General features: G+C 44.8%; 1 protein-coding gene across 1 annotated transcript in view; it reads left to right on the top strand.

The window, feature by feature from the left end:
* Positions 1-7486: 7486 nt before the first annotated feature.
* CRTAP (cartilage associated protein) overlaps positions 7487-25470 on the top strand; it is a 28412-nt gene continuing 10428 nt past the window's right edge. The window contains exons 1-5 of the mRNA XM_008009390.3: positions 7487-8093; positions 13888-14037; positions 16962-17133; positions 22704-22832; positions 25259-25404. Coding sequence (XP_008007581.2) covers positions 7623-8093; positions 13888-14037; positions 16962-17133; positions 22704-22832; positions 25259-25404 — 1068 coding nt within the window. The 5' untranslated portion in view covers positions 7487-7622. The remainder of the gene's footprint in view (positions 8094-13887; positions 14038-16961; positions 17134-22703; positions 22833-25258; positions 25405-25470) is intronic.

The following is a 25470-nucleotide window of genomic DNA, read 5'->3' on the forward strand; positions in this document are numbered from 1 at the left end:
AGGCTGGTCTTGAACTCCTGACTTCAGGTGATCCACCTGCCTCGGCCTCCCAATATGCTGGGATTACAGGCGTGAGCCACTGTGCTCAGCCTAACTTTTGATATTTATTTTTTTTCTCTATCTGTGTTATGGGTCTTTATGTGTTGTGCTTCAATTCGGGCCGTCACATTTCTTGTGGGAATCACTTCAGGAGTCTCCCATACTGCTTTATGGCTTCCAGGCCCAACACTTTCTTCCCCATAAGCCTTTGCATATGTTGTGCCCTCTGCCAACAATCTTCTTCCTTTTCCATTTTTATCTCCAGTCAACTTCTATTCTATCTTTTCATACCCTTTAAAGGAATTCAAGCACGGCCTCTTGGAGAAGACATTCCAGACTCACCTTCAGACTAGGTTACCCAGCCCTCTTTGCGGCCCCCACAAGTACTCTGTCCACATCTCTATTCCAACTCCATCAGTAGGGTAATTAAAGGTTTAGTTATCTGTCATTTCCTAATTTTGAGTTCTCCGAGGCAAAAGTTGGTATCATTTCTTTAATATAGCATCTGGAATACAATTCACTATAGGTTTATGTAACAAATGAAACAATAAATAAATATTGTATTTCCTCTACTACACAGTCAAGGAAGAATGTCTGTTTCATCTTTGCATTTCAGCACCAAGTGCAGTACCTGGTATAAGGTAGATGCTGAACAGTATATTGAAAGAATGAATAAATTCATGATATAAAAGAGAATTTGTCACTTAAGTCACCTGGGGGAATACTGCCTTCTTTGGTGAGGAGACACCCTTAGACAAAGCTCTAATGAGGCTAAGCAGCCACTCAAGCAGAAGGCAGCATGCTAGATATCTGGTTTCATTTCCTTTTACAAATTCTGTTGAATTGACTAGGCATGGTGGCTTACACCTGTAATCCCAACACTTTGGGAGACTGAGGTGGGTGGATCACCTTAAGTCAGGAGTTCGAGACCAGCCTGGCCAATGTGGTGAAACTCCATCTTTACAAAAAATACAAAAATTAGTCAGGCGTAGTGGTGTGCACCTGTAATCCCAGCTACTCAGGAGGCTGAGGCACGAGAATCGCTTGAACCTGGCAGGTGGAAGTTGCAGTGAGCTGAGATCGCACTACTGCACCCCAGCCTGGGCAACAGAGTGAGACTCCATTAAAAATAAAATTCTATGGAATTACAATGGAAAGCAACTGTTCCCTCCACCTCCACCTGTCCACCGACAGCCTTGCTCCTCAAAGGCAATTCCAGCTGACTTCTGCCGGTCCACACTCCCTTTCTTTATGCTTTATGCTCTCTCCACAGTGGCTCTCTCAGTCTCTTGTAATCTTTATGTCTCCTTCCACCCATCTTCTGTGGGAGCAATGCATTGGCTTGTGATATTGGAGGTAGCCTGGGACCCAACCAGCTCCCTGAGATTCCCCAAACTCCATTGTCAAAGTTGAGTGGTCTGGATGTAGCACAGAGCTGATGGACCTGAGGGGCCTTGGCTAAAGGGGATGGGGAATGACTTATCAATGGTGACCATCCAGGACACGACGATGTTTCAGCAGAGGCCAGAGTGCACATATGACAGTCTTTCCCCATCAATCTCACCAGGTTGACTCAAACTGACTTCAAGGACAAGAGAAGGAGCAATATAAGAAGAAAGAACAGTTATCCTTCTTGAACTTTTGACCAATGCATCTATTAGCTAGTGTTATGTAACAAACTACTCCCCAGACTTAGAGGCCAATAGCAATCTTTTTTTTTAGACATGAGTTTCACTCTTGTTGCCCAGGCTGGAGTGCAATGGCACGATCTCGGCTCACCACAACCTCCGCCTCCTGAGTTCAAGCAATTCTCCTGCCTCAGCCTCCCGAGTAGCTGGGCATGTGCCACCACGCCTGGCTAATTTTGCATTTTTAGTAGAGACAGGGTTTCTCCATGTTGGTCAGGCTGGTCTCGAACTCCTGACCTCAGGTGATCTGCCCACCTCGGCCTCCCAAAGTGCTGGAATTACAGGTGTGAGACACTGCGCCCAGCCAGCAATTGTTTAAATAATTCATGATTCTGTAGGTCAGCTGAGTGATTCTTCTGGTTTTGGCTCTACTGGAGTTCCCATGTCTCTGCAGACAGCTGGTCAATCTCCTGGTGTGGAATGATCCAGGATGGCCTCACGCATACAATTGAGAAGTGGCAGAAACGATGGAAAGACAATTGGGTCACACGTCTCATCCTTCAGCAGGCTAACCTCCGTAAAAGCACATGAAGGAAGGGCTCCCAGTACCATGAAACAGGCATGTCCCAGTGCACATTTGGGACCTTTTCTGCTGTCTCATTGACAAAAGTAAATCACATATCCAAACTCCATCCAAAGAGTGGAGAAACCAACTCTCCTTCTTGGTGGAGAAGCTCCTCTTGGTGGAGATTGCCAAGGGGCATAGAGGTGGAGAAGGCAGGAATTTAAAACTTTTTTTTTTTTTTTTTTGAGCGGTGTCTCACTCTGTTGCCTAGGCTGGAGTGCAGTGGTGTGGGCTTGGCTCACTGCAACCTCCACCTCTCGGGTTCAAGCGATTCTCTTGCCTCAGCCTCCCGAGTATCTGGGACTACAGGCACATATCACCATGCCAGGCTAATTTTTTATATTTTCAATAGAGACGGGGTTTCACTGTGTTAGCCAGGATGGTCTCGATCTCCTGACCTTGTGATCTGCCTGCCTCGGCCTCCCAAAGTGATGGGCTTGGGATTACAGGTGTGAGCCACCTCGCCTGGCCTTTTTTTTTTTTTTTTTTTTTGGAGACAGTCTCATCTGTCTCCCAGGCTGGAGTGCAGTGGCACAATCTCAGCTCACTGCAACCTCTGCCTCCTGGGTTCAAGCAATTCTCCTGCCTTAGCCTTCTAAGTAGCTGGGGTTACAGGTGCCTGCCCAGCTAATTTTTTGCAGAGACGGGGTTTCACAATGTTGGCCAGGCTGGTCTCAAACACCTGACCTCTCAGGTGATCTACCCACGTCGGCCTCCCAAATCTGAAACAATAGCCCTGGGCAAAGGCCCTTTGGCAGGAGTTGGTAAGGCAAAGGCAAGACAGAGCAAGAAGCTGTGGCAGAGCTTAGCACCTTGTTCAATTGAGTGATTGTGTGAGATGATTCCAAATTGTATCTCTTTGCTATTGGGAACGATGGTCACTGGCGATTTCCAGGGTAAGATACTCCAGGATCAGGTACACATTGTGCACTATCTCCTAGCACAGCTCTCTCCACAGGTGCCCTCCCCTTTCAGGTCTCTTTCCAAATGCCACCTCCTTAACCAATCTTCCCCCACCCCATCTCATTCAGCTTCTTAATTTTCTTCATATCACTACTGTAATCTTTTCTTTTTCCGAAAATTGTTTTTTAAAAAACAAAAACATGAAATATAAATATGTAAAATAATCTTTACAAAATATATGTATGGCATAAAAAGTAACGATGCAATGAACATTCTCCCATTTACTCCCCAACCCCTCCCCTGTGTCTGACCCTCTGCCATTTCATGTTCTTCCTCCTATTGGAAAGAAACCACATCCTAAGTTTCCATTTATCATCCTCTTTTCTTTTCTTTCTTAATTTTTCTTTTCTCTTTTCTTTTTCTTTTTTTTTTTTTTTTTGAGACAGTCTTACTCTATCACCCAGGCTGGAGTGCAGTGTCACGATCTTGGCTCACTGCAACCACTGTCTCCTGGGTTCAAGCTATTCTCCTACCTCAGCCTCTCCAGTAGCTGGGATTACAGGTGTGTGCCTCCACACCCGGCTAATTTTTTGTATTTTTAGTAGAGACGGGGTTTCACCACATTGGCCAGGCTGGTCTCGAACTCCTGACCTCAAGTGATCCACCCACCTCGGCCTTCCGAAGTGCTGGGATTACAGGCGTGAGCCACCGTGCCCGGCCTATCATTCTCTTTTCAATATAGTTTTACCCTGTGTGTTTGTATAAGTTAGGACTATATTATTTGTACTCCTAAATAATACACTGTGTACTTTTCCATATTTTAAAACTTTAGGGCCGGGCACGGTGGCTCACACCTATAATCCCAGAACTTTGGGAGGCTGAGGTGGGTGGATCACAAGGTCAGGAGTTCAAGACCAGCCTAGCCAAGCTGGTGAAACCCCTTCTCTACTAAAAACTACAAAAATTAGCTGGGTGCAGTGGCAGGTGCCTGTAATCCCAGCTACTCGGGAGGCTGAGGCAGGAGAATTGCTTGAACCTGGGTGGCAGAGGTTGCAATGAGCCAAGATGGTGCCACTGCAGCCCAGCCTGGGCGACAGAGTGAGACTCTGTCTCAAAAAAAAAAAAAAAAAAAAAAAAAAAAAAAAAAAACTTTAGGCAAATGGAATCATTCTGTATGGTTCCCCCCGCCGCCACATTGAACTGTTATTTGTAGCTCTAATTCTTTCATTTTTCCCTGCTGTAATGTATTCTTCTATATGCATTTACTCTCTCTCTCTCTCTTTTTTTAAATCTACTCTTCTGTTTATGGACAGGTTATTTCTGCTTTCTGCCATTAAGAACAATGTTACCTTACTGTAAACACTTGTTAATTACAAAAGAAAACAAATGAAGTAGGGAAAATAGACATCACCTTAATAAAGTGATCAAAATTAACACAGACAAGGGGCAGGCATTGTGCTATTTAGATTTTACCCTGAGCCAGATGGCACATTGCTTCTATGGCATTCTAGCCAAAGAGCTTACTCTGAATCTAGTCATGAGGAAACATCAGGAAAACCTCAAATGAGGAAGCTTTTATAAAGTTAACTGGCCTGTGTTCTTTAAAAAATAAAAATAAAAAAAGGCCAGGCGCTGTGGCTCATGCCTATAATCCCAGCACTTTAGGAGGCTGAGGCGGTTGGATCACGAGGTCAGGAGTTCGAGACCAGCCTGACCAAAATGATGACACCCATCTCTACTAAAAATACAAAAATTTGTGAGTTATACCTGATATAAATGACGAGTTGATGGGTGCTGACGAGTTGATGGGTGCAGTACACCAACATGGCACAAGTATACATATGTAACAAACCTGCACGTTATGCACATGTACCCTAGAACTTAAAGTATAATAAAAAAGAAATACAAAAATTAGCCTGGCGTGGTGGCACTGACCTGTAATCTCAGCTACTCAGGAGGCTGAGGCAGAAGAATCACTTGAACCCCAGAAGTGGAGGTTGCAGTGAGCTGAGATCGTGCCATTGCACTCCAGCCTCTGTGGCAGTGCGAGACTCCATCTCAAAAAAAAAAAAAAAAAAGAATTTGTTTTTTAGAGTAGTTTAAAATTCATAGCGAAACTGAGCGGAAAGTACAGAGTTCAAATATACTTCATGACCCTACAACATGCACAAACTCCCCCACTGTCAATGTCTTGTACTGGAATGGTACATTTGTTACAATCAATGAACCTACATCAACACATGGTTATCACCCAAAGTCCACAGTTTACATTAGGGCTCACTCTTAGTGTTGTACATATTATGGATTTTAACAAATGTATGGCATGTATCCACCATCATAGTATCATACAGAATAGCTTCACTGCTCCAAGAATCCTCTGTCCTCCACCCGTTCATCCCTCCCTTTATCCTCAGCAACCACTGATCCTTTTACTGTCTCCATAGTTTTGCCTTTTCCAGAATGTCATTTGGCTATGTAGCCTTTTCAGATTGGCTTCTTTCAACCTAGTAACATGCATTTAAGACTTCTCCATGTCTTTTCACGGCTTGATAGCTGATTTCTTTTTGGCTTGGAATAAAATTCCATTGTGTGTATACACCACAGTTTATGTATCCGCTTACCCACTGAAGGACATCTTGGTTGCTTCCAAGTTATACTGAAGGACATCTTGGTTGCTTCCAAGTTATGGTAATTGTGAATAAAGTTGCTACAAACATCCATTTGCAGGTGTGTGCATAAGTTTTAACCCATTTGGGTAAACAACAAGAAGTGCAATTTCTGGACTGTATGAGTAGAGTATGCCTAGTTTTGTAAGAAACTGCCGAACTGTCTTCTAAAGTGTATGTACCATTTTGCATTGCCACCATCAACGAATGAGAGTTCCTGTTGCTCCACATCCTTGTCAGCATGTGATGTTGTCAGTGTTTTGAATTTTGTAGTGGTATTTCATTGCTGTTTAGGCCTATATTTTTCAAAAATGCTAATGGCATGACCAGAAAAGCCAAGGAACCAGTTTATATTAGAGGATATGAAATAGACTGGATGTAACAGCGATCATGGATGGACTGCATCCTAATAGACGAAAGTGATATGCAAGACATAATTGGAACAGCTGACAAAACTGGAAATGGAACATGATTAAAGTCTTCTATCAGTATTAAATTTCCTAAATTTGATTGGTAGTTTCATTCTTAGGACATACATACTGAAAGACTAAGGGGTTGGGCACGGTGGCTCACGCCTGTAATCCCAGCACTTTGGGAGGCCGAGGCGGGTAGATCACCTAAGGTCAGGAGTTCAGGAACAGCCTGGCCAACACGGCAAAACCCCATCTCTAGTAAAAAACAGAAAAATTAGCCAGGCGTGGTGGCACGTGCCTGTGATCCTAGCTACTTGGGAGGCTGAGGCAGGAAGAATTGCTTGAACCCGGAAGGCGAAGGTTGCAGAGAGCTGAGATGGTGCCACTGCACTCCAGCCTGGATGACAGGGCGAGACTCCATCTCAAAAAAAACAAAAACAAAAAACAAACAAACAAAATAAAATGACTAAGGGACAGTGGGCCTGATATATGCAACCTATCTCAAATGAGTCAGAAAAAAATGTAAACATAGAAATGTGGTATAACATTAGCAACTTGTGAATCTTGATGAAGGGTATACAGGAACTTTTTGTACTATTTTTGCAACTTTCTTGTAAATTATTTCAAGATTAAAAAGTTTAAAGATTTTTTTTTAAAGTGCTGCCACTAACATTCCATCCATATTTTTTGATGCACACGCGCAACCTTCTCCAGCATATTCCACAGAATGGTGTCGCAGATTCACAAGATGTGCACATCTTCAACCTGACTAGCTATACAGTTTACAAAGTGCCACTGACGTCCTTATTAATTTTATTTTTGCACTGTCTTTTTCTCTCACTAAAATTTAAGGTTGGGCAGTGCTATTACAAGTGCAGCCCGTGAGCCCGCAGCATTAGCCTCACCAGGGTGCTGGTTAAACGTACAAATCCTCAGACCTCCACCCCAGACTTTCTGAATCAGAAACTCTGGGGGCACAGCCCGGGAATCTTCGTTTTTACAAACCTTCAAGCGACTATAAAGATTGTAGATTATATAGATCGTAGGGCCACGTCGGCCTTGCAGGTGGGTCTCCAAGTGAATGAGCGGCGGAGCCCCAACACACGCATCAGCCTTCGTGAACCAGTGCGCAGCGCGCCGTACACGCGCACCCTCTCGGCGCTGGCAGCTGGCGCCCAGATCCCCCGGCTGGGTGGGGAGGAGCGGCCGGACGGGGCGGGCCGGCAGCTGGCGTCCCCGCCCCGAAAGCATTCGACCCGCCGCGTCGAGCCGTCCTCTTTCCTTTCTTTCTCCCTCCCCTTTTCCCTTCCTTCGTCCCTTCCTTCCTTCCTTCCTTTCGCCGGGCGCGATGGAGTCGGGGCGTCCGGGGGTCGCGGCGCTGCTGGCGCTGCTGTGCGTGGCCTGTGCGCTGCGCGCCGGGCGCGCGCAGTACGAACGCTACAGCTTCCGCAGCTTCCCACGGGACGAGCTGATGCCGCTCGAGTCGGCCTACCGGCACGCGCTGGACAAGTATAGTGGGGAGCACTGGGCTGAGAGCGTGGGCTACCTGGAGATCAGCCTGCGGCTGCACCGCCTGCTGCGCGACAGCGAGGCCTTCTGCCACCGCAACTGCAGCGCCGCGCCGCAGCCCGAGCCCGCCTCCGGCCTCGCCAGCTATCCAGAGCTGCGCCTCTTCGGGGGCCTGCTGCGCCGCGCGCACTGCCTCAAGCGCTGCAAGCAAGGCCTGCCAGCCTTCCGCCAGTCCCAGCCCAGCCGCGAGGTGCTGGCGGACTTCCAGCGCCGCGAGCCCTACAAGTTCCTGCAGTTCGCCTACTTCAAGGCAAGTCCGCCTCGCCCCGTCCCAGGCCCCGGCCCCGCCCCTGACCCAGCCTCCAGGCCCTGGCCCCGCCCCTGCGCCCGGGGCTGCGTTGCATCGCCAGTTCTAGACCTGGCTCCCTCCCACCCAGCCCCGCCAAAAGTCTCCCTCCAGATCCTGCCTCCTTCTTCATCTCAAGTAAAGATGGAAATGCCTTTCTTGAACGGTAGCTCTAAGGCAGAGAATATGTACACAGAACGCAGCACAGCGCCAGGCACCCAACAAAGTGCCTGATAAATGTTCTCTGTTATTTGAGGGCAGACGCCTCTTTTCTGTATATACCATTAAAGCCAGTCGCCTTTTTTCTCAAGTGAACGGTGACTTGCGATAATAAAGCAGAAGTCCTGAGGAGCCGATGAGTACCTTTTATTTTTATTTTTAGTTGAGACGGGGTCTTACTGTCGCCCAGGCTGGAGTGCAGAGGCACGATCATGGCTCACTGCAGCCTTCACCTCCTCAGGCTCAGGTGATCCTCAACCTCAGCCTCCTGAGTAGTTGGGATTATAGGCGCACGCAACCCCACCTGGCTAATTTTTTTGGTATTTTTTGTAGAGAGAGAGTTTCGCCACGTTGCCCAGGCTGGTCTCGAACTCCCGGACTCGAGTGATCCTCCCACCTCGCCTCCCAGAGTTCTGGGATTACAGGCGTGAGCCATGGCGCCTAGCTGACTAGTTCTTTTTAAAGAGAACGAAATTGAGGCCAGGGAAGAGCGGGGACTCCTTGCAAGGACACATCCCTGCTCCAAGGCCAACTCTTGCACCGTGAGTCATCAGGATTGGCCCTCTCCGCTGTTTCTTTCATCTAGAATTTAACACAGTTCACTGCCTCCGTTTAATGGCTGCTTAAGTTCTCTCTGTGATTGCTGACTAAAAATAGCCACAAATTGCAGTTCTGTATCCTATGGGTTCTTACTCTGAGGACCCACAAGTTTTAAGAATGGGTCGAATTCCCTGTCACTAGATAAAGAGGCTCTAGCTTGGTGGGTCTTAACAGAGTTTGGCTAAAAAAGCCCTCTCAAAGCCCAGGTTCTACGTCCTCTGAGAAAGATTTTAAAAGGAATATATTGTGTTTATTTTAATAACTACAAAAATAGATTCATGGCATATTCTAGACTCTTGAGGTAGAAGATTTTTCTTGTTTTAAAACTTTGTTTTCAGTCTCTGGACTGCAAGATTTGTTTTTCATATTTCCACCGAGACAGAGCCACGTGTATTTTGTGTTTATATGAGCAATAAAATAACACAAAACCCCAAAGAGGAGAAAAGCTGGGTTACTTCTATACTTCTATGCTTAGTTACAGTTTTATATAAAATATCAATTTTGTGAATGTTTGTTCTGGCATTAAAAAATAAGCAGTTTTAAAATAGAAGCAGGGAGTGAGATTAATAATAAAATTCCAGACTGTTGAAAATGAGGGCTGGTTCAAACGAAGCGTCATTTTTTAAGCTAAAAATGACTTATCTAATTCTTTTTTTGTATAGCTTTTGGCAAATACGGTCTGAACCAAATTTAGGTCACATAATCAAGAGGAAAACATTTTATTTTTAAACCTAGAGAATACTAGAAGCTCTGATTTCTTTAATATACAGATGAATTTGAACCAGTGATACAGGGAGGAGGGGAAGAACATTTTATCAATGTGACCATAAGGCATGGGTTTTCTCTTTCATGATGGTGGCCCCAAAAAGTTAGGATTGTCATAGCTTCTCTTCAAAACCCTTTACAGGTCTTGTAACAATCACTTAGTTGAAGGTCTGTAAAATATCTATCTGCTTTTTTTTGAGACACAGTTTCACTTTGTCACCCAGACTGGAGTGCAGTGGCACGATCTTGGCTTACTGCAACCTCTGCCTCCAGGGTGCAAGTGATTCTTGTATCTCAGCCTCCTGAGTAGCTGGGATTACAGGCATGTGCCACCACGCCCAGCTAATTTTTGTATTTTTAGGAGAGATGGGGTTTCACCATGTTGGCCAGGCTGGTCTCGAACTCTTAACCTCAAGTGATCCACCAGCCACCCAAAATGTTGAGATAACAGACTGGAATTTGAGCCACTGTGCCTGGCCATCATCTTAACATTTTGAGATCTCTTAGAGGGCAGGAAAAAGCTAAGAATTTTATTGATAAACATGAATGTTACTTAATCATTTCAGTGGAAGATATAACTGAAAAAGTAATTTTTGGTGGAGATATTATATGATTTATTTTTTCTCAATGATGTTTATGGCCTGGCATGATGGCTCATGCCTGTAATCCCAGCACTTTGGGAGGCCAAGGTGGGAGGATCTCTTGAGCCCAAGAGTTCAAGATCAGCCTGGGCAATATAAAGATATCTCATCTCTACAGAAACATTAAAAAATTAGCCGGGTATGGTGGCGTGCCCGCCTAGTTTCAGCTACTCAGGAGGCTGAGGCTGGAGGATCGCTTGAGCCCAGAAGGTCAAGGCTGCAGTGAGCTGAGATCTTACCACTGCACTCCAGCCTGGGTGACAGAACAAGACTCTCGTATCAAAAAAAAAGAAAAAAAAAAGTGATGTTTACATGTTTAAACTCTGTTTATGGATAGAGAGGAAAAGGTGGGTGGCAGGCACGTACATTCCACTTGGCACCTGAAGGCTGGAGATCGATATGGAGGTAGCTAGTGCACTGTGGTAGGACATGGGTAAATGCTACTCTGCTGTTGGAGTTGCAGTTCTCTGTTTCAGTGATTAAGGAGAAATGCCTCAGTTGATAACCGGAATAGCAGTGGTGGGTTCCGACTGCCAGAGGGAGGTGAGGGGGCTTGCATGTGTGCTTTTGTAGAAAAGGGCCGTGCTACTGGTGTGCAGCCTCAGGGGTATCATAGGTTTCTCATCACCAGCCTACTCTAGGTCCATGTCGTTAGCTTTCTTTGGGTTCTCTTCATGACTACCATCTTCCATGAAAAACTCATTTTTTCCATAGGCCAAGTAAAAAGTAGGCCCAGGCACTCCATCAAATCCTTAATGACTGTTGAGCTCTGACCTGGACGGAGAACACCGACTCACAAGCCCTCTTACCCCAGGCCTTGCCTGGCAGTGGCCTCTAATCTCCCTGGAACCACAGGGCCTGCCTCTGTGTCATGGCTGATTTAGGGTGGCTCATGCTGGTGACTGTCTCAGGAATCCAAGGCAGGGTGGTTCCCCACATCTCTACCACCTTCTCCAAAATCTGCCTGGGGTCTGTCAGAGGTTTAGCAGCCAACATGTGTCTCCATGTTCCAGCTGCAGAACCTGAGTTGAAGTAAATAAAATCACACTTTTCTCTTCAGGAAGAGTTTCTGTTTTGTAAAACTCACATCCTAAGTTAGAGGCCTTAAAATCCTACTCTGTGCCCCTCTTTCTTTTCTTTTCTTTTTTTTTTTTTTTTTGAGATGAAGTCTCGCTCTGTCACCCAGGCTGGAGTGCAGTGGCGCGATCTTGGCTCACTGCAACCTCTGCCCTCCCTTGGTTCAAGCGATTGTCCTGCCTTAGCCTCCTGAGTAGCTGGGATTATAAGCACCTGCCATTGCGCCGTAATCCTTTTTTAGTAGAGACAGGGTTTTTTGTCTTTTTAGTAGAGACGGGGTTTCACCATCTTGGCCAGGCTGATCTTGAACTCCTGACCTCGCGATCCACCCACCTCGACCTCCTAAAGTACTGGGATTACAGGCATGAGCCACTGCTCCCGGCCTCTGTGCCCCCTTTCTAAATGCTCTTCTGAGAATTAGCAACTCTAATTTCATTGGCAAATGCTTTAAAAGGCAGCATTCATACCCTCTCCCTTCCTTCTAGCTGAAATCCAGCCTTTTTCCAGCCAGGAGTGTGAAGCTTTCTGTAGGGCTGTTTTAAAGGCAGCCCTGCCACAAACCACTAATTGGCATTCCCAAAACATCAGCATTGACATCTGGGAGTCTGCCCTCATCACCACCCACCGCTTCTCTGATGTGGCCACTGCCATTGTCTCAAAATGACGTGGTTCCAATTCTGGGGCAATTCAGTACAGATATATGCCATCCTATGACTCTTAGAAATCTAGGGTATACCAAAGATTCCTTTATTTTCTCTGTCTAAACCGAATTCCTTAATTTCTGCCTCGGAGCGTCCCTCTGGATTGGCTGAGTCTCTGTGCACATGCACAGGTGCCTGCCCTTCTCCCTACCAGGTTGTGCCAAGAGTCCATCAGCGTGGGGGGCCCTCTGGTTGGTGGTCATGAGTCCCCACGGGGAGGCCTCTGCATCCCTATTTGCCTGCCCTCCTGAGGCCCCCGCATAACATAGCTGTTCTCCCTGAGGACTTCTGCTCTCTTGGACACTGCCGATAAGTGCCAGTCCTGAAGCTCTGGGGCCCACAGGCCTGCTGCTCCCACAGATCCCAAGGGAAACTTTTTTCCTAGTCTGGGAGATTCCCTTTCTCCCTCTTCTTCCTCCAGGCCAGTCAGCTTCTTCCTGCAGCTCCTCCCTAATTTCTTTCTCTCCTCAAACCTGCCAGGTTCTTTCGTGAGGACAGGCTTTTTTCAAATGAATAATTTGCTGGTTCTGACCAGACACCTACCTTCCCTGAGGCAGTGAAACTCAGAATCATTGGCCCCCATTCAATGGAGAGAAGACTGAGGGGAAAAGAGAGGAAAATGTAAATTAATTTTATTATATTTTATGGTCGTAATGTCATTATGTTCAAATCACAGACACTCATCATGTCCTGCCTTGTCCTGAGGACAGTGTGAGGCCCTGGGAATCCAGACAATGAATGACACACAGCTGGGTAGGATCATAGTCTGATGGGGGAGATAGACATACCCGCTGAGACTGCAGGGTGGGGTAAAACGTGGGAAGACAGAACCCAGAACTAACACAACAGGGAGGCTCTTAATTGAGGCCACTAGGAGACAGGGAGAACTTAACAGAATCTATGGTCCATGTAGGTGAGGATTTTTCTTTCTCCTGTTTTGCTTATTGTTATAGACCCACATCCTAGAAATGGTGCTCTTGTAATATGACGTTTATTTGCTGCGTGAATGGATGAATAAGTGAGGAGGTTAGCAGAAGGTCTGTGGGGGATTTGGGAAAACAATGTATTTGTCACGTTTCCAGTGGGAAAGATTTGGTGCCCTCACACTGGGTAATTGGAGGAAAGGTTAAGAAGGTGGTTATTTACAAAGGCGTGTGCAGTACATGGGGAATCCACAGGGATAGTGTTGTGCCCCAGGGCTGGTAGCAGTGGGATAGGACCACCCCTAGGCCAAAAGGGGCAGGGGAGAGAGCAATGATTGAAACCAGGAAGGAGGGAGACTCTATGGAGAGGGTTACCTTGAGAAGAGCTGTGACCTTCAATTAGGGGACTTAGCAGCCCAAGATGACTGTGCAGGGAGGGAACCAGGAAATGAAATAATACGACCTTACTCTCTTCCCTTCCTCAGTGTCCCGTTGGGGCTCCTCATGGGTGAATCTCTTTGGAAGCCAGAGGGCGAGGGAGTCTGTTGTTAGAGTCCACACAGGCCAGCCTCCTGGGGCATGGACAGGCGTAGCCAGCGCGGAGTAGATTGGGAAAGGCAGACCGAGGCCATCTAGACAGTCGCTTTTAGGAAATCAGCACTCATCTCGCAGTGCCTGGACTTGGTCTTGAGGGGCCCTGGAAGTCACGGAAGCTTTAGCTGGAAAAGTTATAGCAACACAAAGTTTCTGAAGGCCTGAGCAGATATTCTTGTTTTACAAAAATTACCACTCAGCATTCATGGAGTAGCTTTTATGTTCTTTGTCCTTTTAGGCAAATAATCTCCCCAAAGCCATCGCAGCTGCTCACACCTTTCTACTGAAGCATCCTGATGACGAAATGATGAAGAGGAACATGGCATATTATAAGAGCCTGCCTGGTGCCGAGGACTACATTAAAGACCTGGAAACCAAGTCGTATGAGGTATATTTGGATTTTTACGTGGCAGTTAGTGGCAACCTGGACTGTTAAAGAAATGTCTCTCCATAAGCAGCTACTGATAGCTAAGGACCTCTAGTGATTTTTGGTGACATTTGCTGAATATTATGACCATAGAAATGATTGACTTTTTTTTTTTTTTTTTTTTTGAGGTGGAGTCTCGCTCTGTCGCCCAGGCGGGAGTGCAGTGGCCGGATCTCAGCTCACTGCAAGCTCCGCCTCCCGGGTTTACGCCATTCTCCTGCCTCAGCCTCCGGAGTAGCTGGGACTACAGGCGCCCGCCACCTCGCCCGGCTAGTTTTTTGTATTTTTTTTTAGTAGAGACGGAGTTTCACCGTGTTAGCCAGGATGGTCTCGATCTCCTGACCTCGTGATCCGCCCGTCTCGGCCTCCCAAAGTGCTGGGATTACAGGCTTGAGCCACCGCGCCCGGCCAGAAATGATTGACTTTTAGCACAAAGTGATCCATTTAACAATGACATTTTGTATTCCGTGATGATTTTAAAAGCCACGTTCCCTTTAAATGCTACATTTTATCATTTAGTTTTAAGAGCGTAAAGACATCTTGGAAATCCTCTAAAAATGACCAGGAACACAAGAAATAGAAACATAAATCTCCAGTTTTGATGAAATGAGAAGGCATATGTTTTTATATACACATGCACACAAACACGCCCCAAATATATTAAAGTGGAAAATAAAGACGAGTTAGGAAGGCTGACGTGACAAGAGTAGAGGATACTTAAATCTGCGCATCTACGAAGAAGAGTTTTGATGAGAATTAGTCATAAGAACAACAATAAGAAAGAAGGATCTTGTCCTTTTGAGCGCTCACTATTGTCAAGGTCTTCTGGAACTCAGGCCCTGGGGGCCTGGGTAGCAAGCAAGGGCAGGGCATTGTTGAAAATGGGGATTTGGCTGGGCACGGTGGCTCACACCTGTAATCTCAGCACTTTGGGAGGCTGAAGTGGGTGGATCATGAGGTCAGGAATTCAAGATCAGCCTGGGCAAGATGGTGAAACCCTGTCTCTACTAAAAATACAAAAAAAATTAGCCGGGCGTGGTGGCAGGTGCCTGTAATCCCAGCTACTCGGGAGGCTGAGGCAAAGAGAATTGCTTGAACCCAGGAGGCGGAGGTTGCAGTGAGCTGAGATCGCACCACTGCACTCCAGCCTGGGCAACAGAGTGAGACTCTCTCTCAAAAAAAAAAAAAAAAAAGAAAAAAAAGAAAAAAATCTGCCCTCTTTATCTGAGGCCTTAAGCTTGGTGAAAATTCTAGGTCCAAGGGGGGCCCTCAGATACCCCCATTCAGGAAGAGCTGAGAAGGAACTTCAAATGGAGGGTCTCATGCTTGTTCAGGGCCTTTCCTGGCCTCTGCAAGTTAGCAGGTTTTGTGTATATCCAGGATCTCTACTTATTTCTTGGAGCCTAAGTTGCTTCCTTGGTCCTATTTATTTCTCTCTTTTTTTTTTTTTTGGAAACGAAATCTCATCCTGTTGCCCAGGCTGGAGTGCAATGGCACGATCTTCGTTTACTGCAGCCTCCACCTCTCATGTTCAAATGATTCTCCTGCCTCAGCCTCCCTTTATTTCTCTTCTAATTGAGTCTAATCAACAATTAGCAGAAAGTCCTTGAAGTTTCGACTATCTGGCACATGGTTGCCCTTCCTAGTAACTAGTGCTGATGTATGGTGGCATTTCTGTTTAACTACTAATTAATTGTTGGAGAAAGTGGGGTGACAGACGCCTGCTGATGTGATTTGTATCTGTGTCTCCACCTAAATCTCATGTTGAATTGTAATCCCCAGGGTTAGAGATGGGACCTGGTGGGAGGTGACTGGATCATGGGAGTGGATCCTTTATGAATGCTTTAGCACCATCCCCTCTGGGCTGTTCTCATGATGGTGAGTGAGTGAGTTATCATGAGACCTGGTTGTTTAAAAGTGTGTAACACCTCCCCCCCCTTCCTTCCTTCCTTCTCTGGCCATGTGAAGTGCTGGCTGCCCGTTTGCCTTGCTGCTATGATTGTAAGTTTCCTGAGGCCTCCCCAGAAGCAGAAGCTGCTATGCTTCCTGTATAGCATGCAGAACCATGAACCAATTAAGCCTCTTTTATTTATAAATTACCCAGTCTCGAGTTTTTTTGGTTTTTTTTGGACAGAGTCTCGCCCTGTCACCCAGGCTGGAGTATAGTGGCACGATCTTAGCTTACTGCCACCTCTTCCTCCTGGGTTCAAGTGATTCTTGTGCCTCAGCCTCCGCAGTAGCTGGGACTACAGGTGTGTGACCACACCTGGTAATTTCTGTATTTTTAGTAGAGATGGGGTTTTGCTATATTGGCCAGGCTGGAGGTATTTCTTTATAGCAGTGTGAGAACAGACTAATATACCTGCTCTCAAACTTATATTTTTATTTTCGTTCCATTTTAAAAACTAGTTTTATTGAGGTACAATTTATTTACAATATATTTATCAGTTTTTAAGTGTATAATGCAGTAAGTTTTGACAAATACATCCAGTCCTGTAACTGCCACCATAATCATGACATAGAATATTTTCATCACCCCTGAACAATTTCCTCTTGTCCTTTTGTAGTCAAGTTTTTGCTGTAACCCCTGACTCCTGGCAGCCGCTGATCTGATCTCTGTCATAGTTTTCCCATTTTCCTTGATTCAGATTATTATCAAGGGCCTGCTACTTTTTGAATTGAACTAAATAAGAAGTGTATCCATCATAAGCAGAGTAGAAAAATCTAGATATAAAGTAACTCACTGATTGACTTCTTTAAGGGTCAGTGTGGCTTCAGAGCTAATGAGAGCAAACTTGGTGGTGGTCTTGGTTCCCTTTGAGAGTTCATGGCCGTCTCCCTTCACACCCAGGAGCGAGCTTCACTAGCTTCTCCGTGCTTTTCAGAGCCTGTTCATCCGAGCAGTGCGAGCGTACAACGGTGAGAACTGGAGAACATCCATCACAGACATGGAGCTGGCCCTTCCCGACTTCTTCAAAGCCTTTTACGAGTGTCTCGCGGCCTGTGAGGGTTCCAGGGAGATCAAGGACTTCAAGGATTTCTACCTTTCCATAGCAGGTTGGTGGTAGGTCAATAGGCTCACTACTCCTATGGAATAGTCTTCCTTAGATGTCTGCTCTTTGCCTGCATGCCTTCTAGATGCCTGGAGTGGCCTCTGAGGAACTTTTGAGCATATTTATTAATGGGTAACTGAGGGTAGTCACCACCTGCATAGATAAACCTTTGACTTGGCAAGGGCTTCTAGTGAAATCACTGAGAGAAGGTTCAAGCACAGGCCTGCCAAGGTAGAATTCTGTGTCTGCCCTACTTACAGATTTCTTACAGGCATTTTGAAAAATAAAAATGGGCCCAGGAGCACTTCAGTGACTCACATTACTGAGATAACTTTGATGATGGCAATTTTCCAACACATACAAAGGTAGAATGAACCTTTAAGTGGCCATCACTAAGGTAGCTTTTTGAAATATTCTTCTCTGGTTATAAAACAATGTGTGCTCATTATAGGAAGTTTGGAAAACACGGAAAGGAAAAATGAGGAAAGGAAGAAAACATAAAACTCTCCACATAGGTAACCCAGATTTCTCTATAGTGCCTAGACATTTCCCAAGTGCCTTTACTGGGCAGCATCACTCCAGAAACTGGAAACTGGCTAAGGGAGCTCTTTCCCAAAGTGGTTTGAGAACACCGATCCTAGAACTGTGCCTCCCTGAAATGACTAGATAAGTAAAATCTGGACTGTACCTTGGATAAAGGCATCGTATCTATGTACTTGTTAAGGAAGTCTGGGAATGGGCTGAGCACTGCGTCTCCTTCTTGAAGAATCATTGTGCACTTTAATGGTTAAAGGACCTTAGAAATCCTGCAGTAGAGAAGCTCTTTTAAAGTTATTGAATCCAGGGTTTTTGGTTTTGTTTTTTCAGTCACTTTTTATTCATTAATCTCTTTCTACAAAGTAGGGTTTTTTTTTTTTTTGTCTTAAGAAAACTTTTTATTATGGCAAATTTCAAACATATACAAAACTCAGAGAGAAGAGTAAATAAACCACCATGTACCCATGACCCAACTTCACGATTGTCAACTCATGGCCACTTGGGCTTCATCTGATTCCCACCTATTTTTCCTCTTTTTTTTTTTTTTTTTGAGACAGTCTTGCTCTGTCGCCCAGGCTCGAGTGTGCTATCTCGGCTCACTGCAAGCCCCGCCTCCCGGGTTCACGCCATTCTCCTCCCTCAGCCTCCTGAGTAGCTGGGACTACAGGCGCCCGCCACCGCGCCCGGCTAATTTTTTGTGTTTTTAGTACAGACGGAATTTCACCGTGTTTGCCAGAATGGTCTCGATCTCCTGACCTTGTGATCCGCCCACCTCAGCCTCCCAAAGTGCTGGGATTACAGGCATGAGCCACTGCACCTGGCCTCCTCTCATGTTATTTTGAAGCTAATTCCAGATGCCATATTATTTCATTTGTAATATTTCAGTATATACCTTTAGAAGGTAAGGACTCTTTGTTTTTTAAACGTAACACCAAGCTATTACCCCTGTAAGAATGTTAACAATCATTATTTGATCTCATCATTAAATACCCAAACAGTATCCCAGTCGTTTCAGAAATGTCATAAATACATGTGTGTGCCTTTAATTTACCATTTGTTTGAGTCAGGATCCAATTAAGGTCCATCCATTGCAATGGGTTATCTTTTGAAAATTTTTATAGTGGTAAAATATACATACTACGAACTTTATTATTTTAGCCATCATTCAATGTACACTCCAGCGGCATTGACTACATTCACGTGATTGTGCAGCCATCAGCACCATCCATCTCTAGAACTTTCTATGTTTCCCCAAATTGAAACTCTGTATGCAATAACTCCCCATTTCCCCTCGCCCCCAGCCACTGGCAACGACCTTTCTACTTTCTGTCTTCATGAATTTGACTGTTCTACATACATTACGTAAGTGGAGTCATACAGTATTTGCCTTTTTGTGACTGGCTTATTTCACTTGGCATACTGTCCCCAAGTTTCATCCATATTGTAGCAAGCTGGTTACCTTTTACATCTTGTTTAATCCATAGGTTCTTCTGCCATATCTTTTCCGCCTTGCTATTGAGAAACCTGCATTTTTGTCCTGTAGAGATTCCCACGGTCTGGGTTTTGCTGACTGTATCCCCATGTTCCTCTGTCTTCTGTATTTCTTGTAAATTGGTAATTGGATGTAGAGGCTTGAACAGGCTCAGTTTGATTTTGTTGTGGGGGTTTTTTTGATGGGAGTCAACTGCTTCATAGCTGATGCTGATATTTCATCAGGAGGCACATAAGGTCTGCGGTCTCCATCTATCTTTGATATAGCTAAGATACATATGTATTATAAATCAAAGAGTATCTGAGACAAGTCTCAATCAATTTAGAAAGTTTATTTTGCCAAGTTAAGGATGTACTTGTGACATAGCCTCAGGAGGTCCTGACAACATGTGCCCAAGGTACTCAGGGCACAGTTTGGTTTTATACATTTTAGGGAAACATGAGACATCAGTCAATATATGTAAGATGTATATTGGTTCAGTCCAGAAAGGCAGAACAACCTGAAGTGGGAGAGGGTTTCCAGGTCATAGGTAGGTAAGAAACAAATGGTTGCATTCTTTTGAATTTCTGATTAGCCTTTCACTGAATATGCAATTTAGAGGAATAGCCATTTATGCTTTAGTCTGGCTTAGTGAAACAACACAGAAAAGGAAACAATCATATGTACATTTGTTCCACATGAGCAGATGGATGACTTTGAGTTCTGCCCGTCCTTTGTCCACAAAACTTCCTTGTGGGCAAATTATAAGAGAGGTTTGTGGCTTTTTTTTTTTTTTTTTAAATCTTTGTAGCTATCTTATTTAGGAATAGGATGGGAAACAGGTTTGTGCTACGTGGTTCCCAGCTTGACTTTTCCCTTTGGCTTAGTGATTTTGGGGTCCTGAGATTTATTTTCCTCTCACAGTATAGATATATAGATATTTAGAGTTTCTTTAGTTTTTATATTTTTGTTTGTTTGTTTTGTTTTTTGAGACGGAGTCTCGCTCTCGCCCAGGCTGGAGTGCAGTGGCTCGATCTTGGCTCACTGCAAGCTCCGCCTCCTGGGTTCATGCCTTTCTCCTGCCTCAGCCTCCCGAGTAGCCGGGAGCACAGGCGCCCGCCACCACGCCCGGCTAATTTTTTGTATTTTTAGTAGCGACGGGATTTCACCGTGTTAGCCAGGATGGTCTCGATCTCCTGACCTCGTGATCTGCCCGCCTCAGCCTCCCAAAGTGCTGGGATTACAGGCGTAAGCCACCGCGTCCGGCCTTTAGTTTTTATTTTTAAATAATTTCAAACTTGTAGAGAAGACAGAAGAATCATACAAAGAACTCTCATGTACACCTTACCTAGATTCACCAATTTGTAACATTGATGGTGCCACATTTACTTTATTGCTCTCTCCATATGTGCTGTGGGTATAATTATTATTGTTATTATTTTATTTATTTATTATTATTTTTTGACATGGAGTTTCCCTCTTGTTGCTAAGACTGGAATGCAGTGACATGATCTTGGTTCACCGCAACCTCCGCCCCCCCAGGTTCAAGCGATTCTCCTGTTTTAGCCTCCTAAGTAACTGGGATTACAGGCGTGCACCAACACGTCCGGCTAATTTTTATGTTTTTAGTAGAGCCGGGTTTCGCCACGTTGGCCAGGCTGGTCTCGAACTCCTGACCTCAAGTGATCCACCCACCTCAGCCTCCCAAAGTGCTAGGATCACAGGCGTGAGCCACCACGTCTGGCCTATTTTATTTTATTTTTGAGACGGAGTCTCGCTCTGTCACCTAGGCTGTGGTGCAATGGCGCAGTCTTGGCTCACTGCAGCCTCCACCTGCCGGGTTGAAGCAATTCTCTTGCTTCAGCCTCCTGAGTAGCTGGGACTACTGGCAGGTGCCACCACACCTGGCTAATTTTTTGTATTTTTAGTAGAGATGGGGTTTTGCTGTGTGGCCAGGCTGGGTTTGAACTCCTGACCTCAAGTGATCCGCCCGCCTTGCCCTCCCAAAGTGCTGGGATTATAGGCTTGTGCCACCACGCCCGGCTGTGTATAATTATTTTTATTTCAGAACTATTTGGAAGTATGTTTATTTTTATTTCAGAACTATTTGGAAGCATGCATTATTACCCTTTACCCCATAATGCTTCAGTTTACTTCCTAAGAACAATAATACTATCTAAATATCCATAGTAATTACTTTCAGGAAACTTAATATACTAGATACAATGCTTGTATTAATCTGTAATTCATATTCCCATTTTGTTAATTGTCACAATAATGTTCTTTTTAGCACTGTTTTTTTTCCTGGTATAGTTTCCAGTTCAGAATCATGTTTCCTGTTTATTTGTCATCTTTCTTTCGAATTCTTTAATCTGAAACAATCCTTTGGCCTTTCTTTGTCTTTTTATGCCAATGATATTTTGTAAGAATATAAGCTAATTACTTTGTAAACATTCCTCAATTTGGGTTTCTATTATGTGTCTTCACAGTTACATTCAGGTTATGTATTTTTGGCTGGACCGGTATATAAATGTCCTCCTCAGGATATCACGTCAAGATATGTATGATGTTTGTTTGTACCCATATTGTTGATGTTAATTTTTTGTTGTTGGTGGTAGTAAGTATGTAAGACTTCTTTGTTGGTGGTGGTAGTAAGTATGGAGGTGTGTTTTCAAAGTCAACCAAAGTGGAATTAATAGTTCACAGAGTAAATGTTTCTGTAAATTAATTTTAGTGTTTTAAGGCATCATTTCCTACTTCCTACCAGCAATGTTTGAAAGTACCTGTTCCTCCACAGTCTTACTTACAAAATGTGTGCAACCCTCCTGGAGTCTTTTGCTTCTAGCTGCATGAAGGGAGAAAAGGGAGGTAGCCAAGGATCATGTGGGAGGTTTTAGGGGTTAAACCTGGAAGTAGCATTCCTTGTTACTCTCAACATGTCATTGGCCATGACTGGTCATATGGCCCCAACCTAATACTGTAATTTATTAATCCTCATCCTATTGAGTGGCATTTAGGTACTTTCAAGTTTGTTTGCTTGTTGTTTTAAACAGTGTTTATGTATGCCTATGTCTAGGCCCATAAAAAAGAAAATTTCCTAGAAGTAGACAGCTGGGTTGGAAAATATGTGTATTTTAACCTTTGATAAATTTTACTAAATTGTTCTCCAAAAAGTTTGTTCCTGTTTTGCTTCCATCAACAGAATATGAGAGTGTAAGTTTCACTGTTCTTTTCTTAATACTACATTATGAATTTTTAAGAATTTTGCAATTTAGTAGTTTAAATTATTTTGGGGGTAATTGTATCTCTTAATTACAAAAGAGGTGTAGCATCTCTCACAATGTTTTTTAGACATTTTAATAATTTCTGTTAATACTGTTTGGCCATTTATATAGTGGATGTTCATCTTATTGATTTGAAACAACTTTGTATATTAAAGATTTTCAGCTCTTTGTGGGTATTGCAAATATTCTTCTTTTACCTTTTTCATTTGGGCAGGAGGCAGAAGTAGCATATTAAGAAAATAGTGGATGCACTGCTCTGAATATTTGTATGTTTTGTTTCAGATCATTATGTAGAAGTTCTGGAATGCAAAATACAGTGTGAAGAGAACCTCACCCCAGTTATAGGAGGCTATCCAGTTGAGAAATTTGTGGCTACCATGTATCATTACTTGCAGTTTGCCTATTATAAGTGTAAGTAATCTTCTGTGTCATCTTGGGTGAGTCCTTCTAAGACTGTAAAATAGAGGTAATAACTCTTAGCTATGGTTGTTGAGAGTTCATGGAGGTCACACGGACAACTCTGGTGCCATGCTTTGTGCAAAAAGGCAGCATGGCTTAGTGATTCAGTGCAGAGCCTGTAACCACACTGCCTGGGTTCGATTTCAGCCTTATCACTTACTAGCTTCTCTGTGCTTTAGTTTTCTCATTGTGAATACAGATTGTAGTACTAACCTCATAGGATTGTCTTGAGGACTAAATGAATTAATAGATGTGAAATGTCTGGGGTATTCCCCCTACACTGGCACATAGCAAACTGTGTGTGTGTTTTTGTTACCATTATTTCCCTTCCTCCTCATCACTGGCTTTACTTTTCAGACTGTTTGAGTTTCTTTTCTTTTCTTTTTTTTTTTTTTTTTGAGACTTGCTCTGTTGTCCAGCCTGGAGTGCAGTGGTGTGATCTTGACTTACTGCAACCTCCACCTCCAAGGTTCAAGTGATTACCCTTCCTCAGTCTCCCAAGTAGCTGGGATTACAGGTGTACACCACCACGCCCAACTAATTTTTTGTATTTTTAGTAGAGATGTGGTTTCAGTGTGTTGGCCAGCCTGGTCTTGAACTCCTGACCTCAAGTAATCCACCCACTTCAGCCTCCCAAAGTGCTGGGATTACAGGTGTGAGCCACTGCACCCATCGTCCTCCCTTGATCTGAAATGGGAGTTTCTCAATCAGAACGTTCTAGTGGACAATGGGAGGCAAACATGGGCAAGAAGGAAGTACAGAGTTAGACTTCAGAGGCTGTGTGTTTTGGCTTTTCCTCCTCTCCCTGTACCTGACTTTGCCAAATGCCACTTGTTCAAGCAGTGTGTCCCTTGGCAGTTCAGTTCCAAGCATAGAAGAATTATTAGGGACAGTGGCAGCAGGAATTCTTCTGCCCTAATGAAGTGCCAGGGTCTAGTGGTGGCAGGTTTCTGGCTAGAATAGATCCCCTGGGTTGCCCCTTCACTCCCTTTGGGAGTGGCTGGTCTCAGGGTGCCGTGGGAAAAGTGAGAGAGGTGATCTTGGCTTTAGCCCTCCTTTCCCACTGTGATAATTGTGTTTTTTATTGGGTTTCCTCATTATCTCACCTCCCATCCTCTTCAGAACACAGGGGAAGCCTGAAGGTCAGAAAAAGAAAAAGAATATGTATTATATAAATATAAAAAGCCATAAGGTCTTCTAGCTCACTGAGCATGGCTTGGTTCTAAATGTATAAAGCTAGAACACTAGGAATTTAGAAGTATTCTGGACACATCCGGGCTCTGGCAGCTCCCTGGCCCTCTGAAATCCTCACATACCCTGAAAATCGCCCTGCATAACGGAAACTGGCAAACACTTATCGACACTGGTAGACTGAGGCCTCTAGCCATGCTTACTGCTTCCCAGGAAATCTGCTTTCGGGGATCAACAGTATGAATGAAATGTACTTCCTGAAATGAGATTCCGGAAAATCTGCCCTGTTTTGAATTTTTCCTAGACCGTCTACCATACTACATTGCTTGAGGGCAGGTGTTGGTATTTATATTTGTAGAGTAAATGCCCCTAAAGGCTGGCTTTAAAGTAGTCATTACAGGAAACAGTCACTGGGTGGCACAATTTATTCACACCCAAGCTTTGGCTACTCTGGCCAACCACAGCTTTAGCAGAGGTACTGTTGTGTAAATTAGAGTGGAATGTGCCAGAATAAATACGAGGGGCTTTGTGTGTCATCACCTCTTCCTCCTTATCCTGTACTCCCAAGACAAATCCCAAGCCCTGCAAAATCCGTCTGCTGAAGGTACTGTCTTAGGTGGGCAACACCAGAGAGAGGTTGGAGGTGGGAGTTCCATCCTCAGGAGGTGGCAAAACGAGGCGACTTTCCAAATCCCCTCCAGCCCAGAGGCTCCACCGTCCTTTGGGTTTCCCAGGTCTGGTTTAGCTGTAGGGGAGCTAACCTAGATCTGGAGACTGTGGCCCCATCCAGATGGGATCCAGATACTCTAGGCCCCAAATGAGAAACCTGTTTACTGAGCACATCCTCCCTATCTCCCTCAGCCCCAGGACAATCCAGCTTTTTCCAGCTGCTTCCAGGCACCTGAGACCAGCTCGGGTCACCAGAGCTGGAGGTGGAACATAGGCATTTCTCCGTAGGTATGTGCCTAACTAGAACTAAGTTTCAAGCCTGGCTTCCAGGCTACTGTGGAGACCCCATCTGTGGCGTGCCCACCCAGGGCTGCCAGTCGGCCCCAGGCTCTCTGAAGGAAGGACTGTGGAGAAGGGGCTTGTTCATGCGACCTTTTTGTTTAGAAGCAGAACCAGTGAGAGGAATTATAGGGCGTGGTTTGCTGATGTCTTCATTTGTCTTTTCTTCCCAACCCCAGTGAATGACCTGAAGAACGCAGCCCCCTGCGCAGTCAGCTACCTGCTCTTTGATCAGAATGACAGGGTCATGCAGCAGAACCTGGTGTATTACCAGTACCACAGGGACACGTGGGGCCTCTCGGATGAGCACTTCCAGCCCAGACCTGTAAGTCTGGTGCACCACACCTTCCCTTTTCTCTTCATTCTCGCCTTCTGGAGACTACCTTGTACC

The sequence above is a fragment of the Chlorocebus sabaeus genome, chromosome 15 (assembly GCF_047675955.1).
Source record: "Chlorocebus sabaeus isolate Y175 chromosome 15, mChlSab1.0.hap1, whole genome shotgun sequence".
NCBI classification, from domain to species: Eukaryota; Metazoa; Chordata; class Mammalia; order Primates; family Cercopithecidae; genus Chlorocebus; species Chlorocebus sabaeus.